The sequence below is a fragment of the Suricata suricatta genome, chromosome 3, assembly GCF_006229205.1.
Source record: "Suricata suricatta isolate VVHF042 chromosome 3, meerkat_22Aug2017_6uvM2_HiC, whole genome shotgun sequence".
Lineage (NCBI taxonomy): Eukaryota > Metazoa > Chordata > Mammalia > Carnivora > Herpestidae > Suricata > Suricata suricatta.
The window spans coordinates 17,756,109-17,759,786 of record NC_043702.1 but is presented as its reverse complement, the minus strand read 5'-3'; the positions used below and the strand labels follow the sequence as shown (position 1 = coordinate 17,759,786).

Below are 3,678 nucleotides of genomic sequence, written 5' to 3'. Positions count from 1 at the left end.
TTCCTCTACCTAACAGCTCCCAGTGGACATCTGACTTCTACTTTTCTTCCTGTCTCCTCTAAATAACGTTTCAGAGGGACTTACCCATAGAGGAAAACCTAGCAAAAAAGGCCACAGGACTTTGCCAATCCTGGTCGGCTAAATCTTGCCAGATCTGTCCAAAGAGCTGACTTTTTAACTAAGATCCTGCCTATCTCCTACAAACATCGCCTTTTTTCCTGCTGAGCACTATTCATTCTCTAGGCCAATTCAGTTGTCCCAGAGAACTCTGTGGCCATTCCTGTTCCCTGCTGTCCTATCTTCTCGAGTTCTTCTATTTACTATGTTATTTGAAGTGGCATGGAGGACGGGAGAATAAAATTCCTTTCTCTCCCACTCCAGTGGGAAACTACCTCAGCCCTTGTGCTTGGAGCGCTTTCTAATTTCAGTCCCATGCTGTGGTTTAGTCTGTTGTCTATGCCTTGGAAACAGACAAAAAAAAAAAAAAAACCCAAAAAAAACACCCGTATGAAATTGGGCGAAGGAGAGCAGCAGCAATCTGTTCCGTCTTGTGCCCGCCATGGAAGGAGCTCTCAAGATCAAAGTTCTCAAACGGAGGCTTAGCGCAGGCCACGGGAGAGAAGCATGAGAAGAATCCGAAGGAGAGGTTGAGGGCCCAAACTTCATCTAGAGACAACAAGGGGTGGGGCCCAGTAAGTGAAACAGGTTGGTTATGTGTTCCACAGAATAAGCAATCTTGAAAGCAGGAGGGAGTATGAGGGCTTTTTATTCCATGCTTACGTGAGAAGTGGGTCTCTGAGGAGCACCTGGGACTGGCTAGGGACTCTTAAGAAAGGCAGACAGGCTTCCTGAGCATGTTGTGCCTTTTGGCTGACTTGCCCTGAGTACCTAAAGTCCATGCATGGTAGGACCTTGGGTCTGGAGAACCTCCACCAAAAGAGAGGAAGGTATGGGATTCTCAGAAGCTGGCTTCCATTTGGATAGGGAAGGCCAACGGGTTAGAGCCAAGATTCCCTCGGTTGACAGTACCCATGCCTTTCAACATGGACCTCAGCTATCCTGCCCCTGCACTGGGGCCTCTGACTATATAACTCTGTGTCGGAGATGCTTGAGCTATGGGAGTGCCTTTTGGGCTGCCAGGAGGAAACTTCCAAGGCCATCCTCGGCAGTTGAGACAGCGACAGGTTAACTGAAGAGTCCCCTCAGCTTCTTTCTCTTGACCTTTGATAGCTGAGGTCGCTTCACAGGGCTTGAAGGACCCTAGAAAGAAAAGGAATCCAAGTTAACAGAGATTTTGAACAGTTCCACTTAGCTCAGGTTGCTCCCCTGAACTCTGGTTGGGAGGAGTGGCTGACACAGGTGTTCTGAAGTCTCTGTCAGGTCGTGAATGTGACACAAGACCCTCTGCAATGTGTACATCCCTTCTCCCCTAGGGAACAACCTCCCAGACTGTCACTGGAAGTGGGGTAAGGGAGAGAAGGAGTCAAGGTCCCTCAGTCAGTACAGGAATTGCAGAGAGGAAATAACAAGGTAGGATGCACAAGACCAGGACTCTCCATCTAGAAACCCATGATTGGGAGGCCTGGTCACAAATGTTTTCCAGTATTTGTTAAGGCGGCATCCACTAGGTGACCACTCCCAGGGCCTCTGGCTCAGGAACTACAGGTGCATGACTCACTGGGGGCTCTTTCTCAGGCACTGGGAGGGATGGTGCTGAGGAGACTGGCTCTTTTGGCAGGTTCAGAGGCTGGTTTTCAGTTCCCTGTGGGGAGGTACTGCTTGAGGGCTGAGGATCTCCTGAAATCAGAAAGATCAAGAGAAGACAGTGACACATGTCTTCTTCTTGCCAGGAAGGCATTAATTAGCATTTACCAAGCATTCTGATAAAGGCCAGGGTTTCGTACTAAGATATAAACAGACAGAAGTAGCCACAATCCAACTTCCAGCTGACTTTTGGACATTTCCTACCGTGTCTCAGGTAGAGAGATTAACCTTCCTCCTAAGTACCTACACCAGTTCCAGTAAAAGTTTCTGCAGTGATGGAAACGTTCTGCATCTGCACTGTCTGCCGCACATGGGGCCACATGTGGCTATTGAGCCACAATTTGAAATGTGGTTACACCAAAGGAGGAGATGTACTTTTCATTTTATTTCATTTATTCATTTTTATTAATTTAAATTTAAATTATAACTACCATATTGGACAGCACAGACCTATACCTTAACTCTAACCCCATGGAAACCAGAAACTTCCAGGGCTGCAGAGCCACTCACCAGTGCCTTGATGCTCCTGTCTCACTTGGATCTCCTGTCTGGTGACTGCCAAGTACAGACTCTGTAAATTCATGACAAAGGGTCTTCCATCACCTATGCTGCATGCCTCTGGTAGTTTCTATAGGGAAGAGGAGATGTTGTCATTGGTTATACTCTATTGCTAGAGAAAAGGAGTTTGATGTCCCACTGGCCGAAATGGCATCAACCCCAGAAGAATTTACACAGGAAAGTTAGATTCAGTACAGGACATCCATATCCATATATTGTTGGGAACAATATAACACCTCTTGTGAGCTCCGCTCCTCTGAAAGGCAACTCCAAAAGTATATCTTTAAGTCCCCCAATACTAAAGTCTAGTATGTTTTCCTATGACTATCACTGGGGTACCCATGGTACCCCAAAGGGATGTCCTCTTAGAGGACTGTTTTAGGAAATCATCTTCCCTAAATTGTCCCTGAGCTGTACAGATAACTTTTATATAAATTCACTCCTACAGTTCCACACTAGAGAGAGAAAAAGGATGAAATCCAGAAAAGGGGAGAAAGGGCAAAATGGGAAGGACAGACTGAGAGAAAAGATGGTAAATTATGGAGCTGTGAAGTTCAGTGAGAGGAGACGGGAGAACTAAATTTTGCAAAGCTTTGGAGCCTTCCCTGCCATTTTACATTCCTTACTGCAATCCCATGGTGCTTTACTATAATCCCTGAACCCATAAATGAGGGTGATAGTTCCTCCAGGAGGGGAGAAAATTCGTTCTTGAGGCATAAAAACATCTTACTCTTTCAAAGTATGAAAAATGAGGGCACCTGGGTGTCTCAGTCCATCACGTGTCCAACTCTCAATTTGACCTCGGGTTGTGACCTCACTGTTCGTGGGATCTAGCCTCACATGGGGTTCTGTGCTGACAGCATGGAGCCTGCTTGTGATTCTCTCTCTCTCTCTCTCTCTCTCTCTCTCTCTCTTTCCCTCTCTCTCTCTCTCTCTGCCTCTTCCCTGCTCTTGTGCATGTGCTCTCTCTCTCTCTCAAAATAAATAAATAAACCTTAAAAATTTTAACATATGAACGATAACACATACAGTACACAAACAGAATTTTGGTATATCTGTGGTATTAAAATTTCTTGAGAGGGAATGATTAGGAAAAAGTGTCTTAAAAGGTTCCTTCTGGGGCACCTGGGTGGTTCAGTTGGTTGAGTGTCTAATTCTTTTTTTTTTTTTTCCATAATATTTTATTGTCAAATTGTTTTCCATACAACACCCAGTGCTCTTCCCCTCAAGTGCCCACCACCATCACCACCACCTGTCTTCCCCCCTCCCCCCTCCCCCCCAACCCTCAGTTCATTCTCAGCTTTCAATAGTCTCTCAAGTTCTGCATCCCTCTCTCTCCCCAACTCTCTCTCCCTC

General features: G+C 46.1%; 1 protein-coding gene across 5 annotated transcripts in view; it reads right to left on the bottom strand.

Annotated features, from left to right (window-relative positions):
* Positions 1-748: 748 nt before the first annotated feature.
* Positions 749-3,678, bottom strand: part of NHEJ1 (non-homologous end joining factor 1) — an 81,427-nt gene continuing 78,497 nt past the window's right edge. For all 5 annotated transcript variants that reach the window (XM_029933785.1, XM_029933787.1, XM_029933784.1 and 2 more), the window contains exons 6-8: positions 2,275-2,392; positions 1,679-1,797; positions 749-1,260 (exon numbers count right to left, since the gene is read on the bottom strand). In XM_029933785.1, coding sequence (XP_029789645.1) covers positions 1,186-1,260; positions 1,679-1,797; positions 2,275-2,392 — 312 coding nt within the window. In that variant the 3' untranslated portion in view covers positions 749-1,185. The remainder of the gene's footprint in view (positions 1,261-1,678; positions 1,798-2,274; positions 2,393-3,678) is intronic.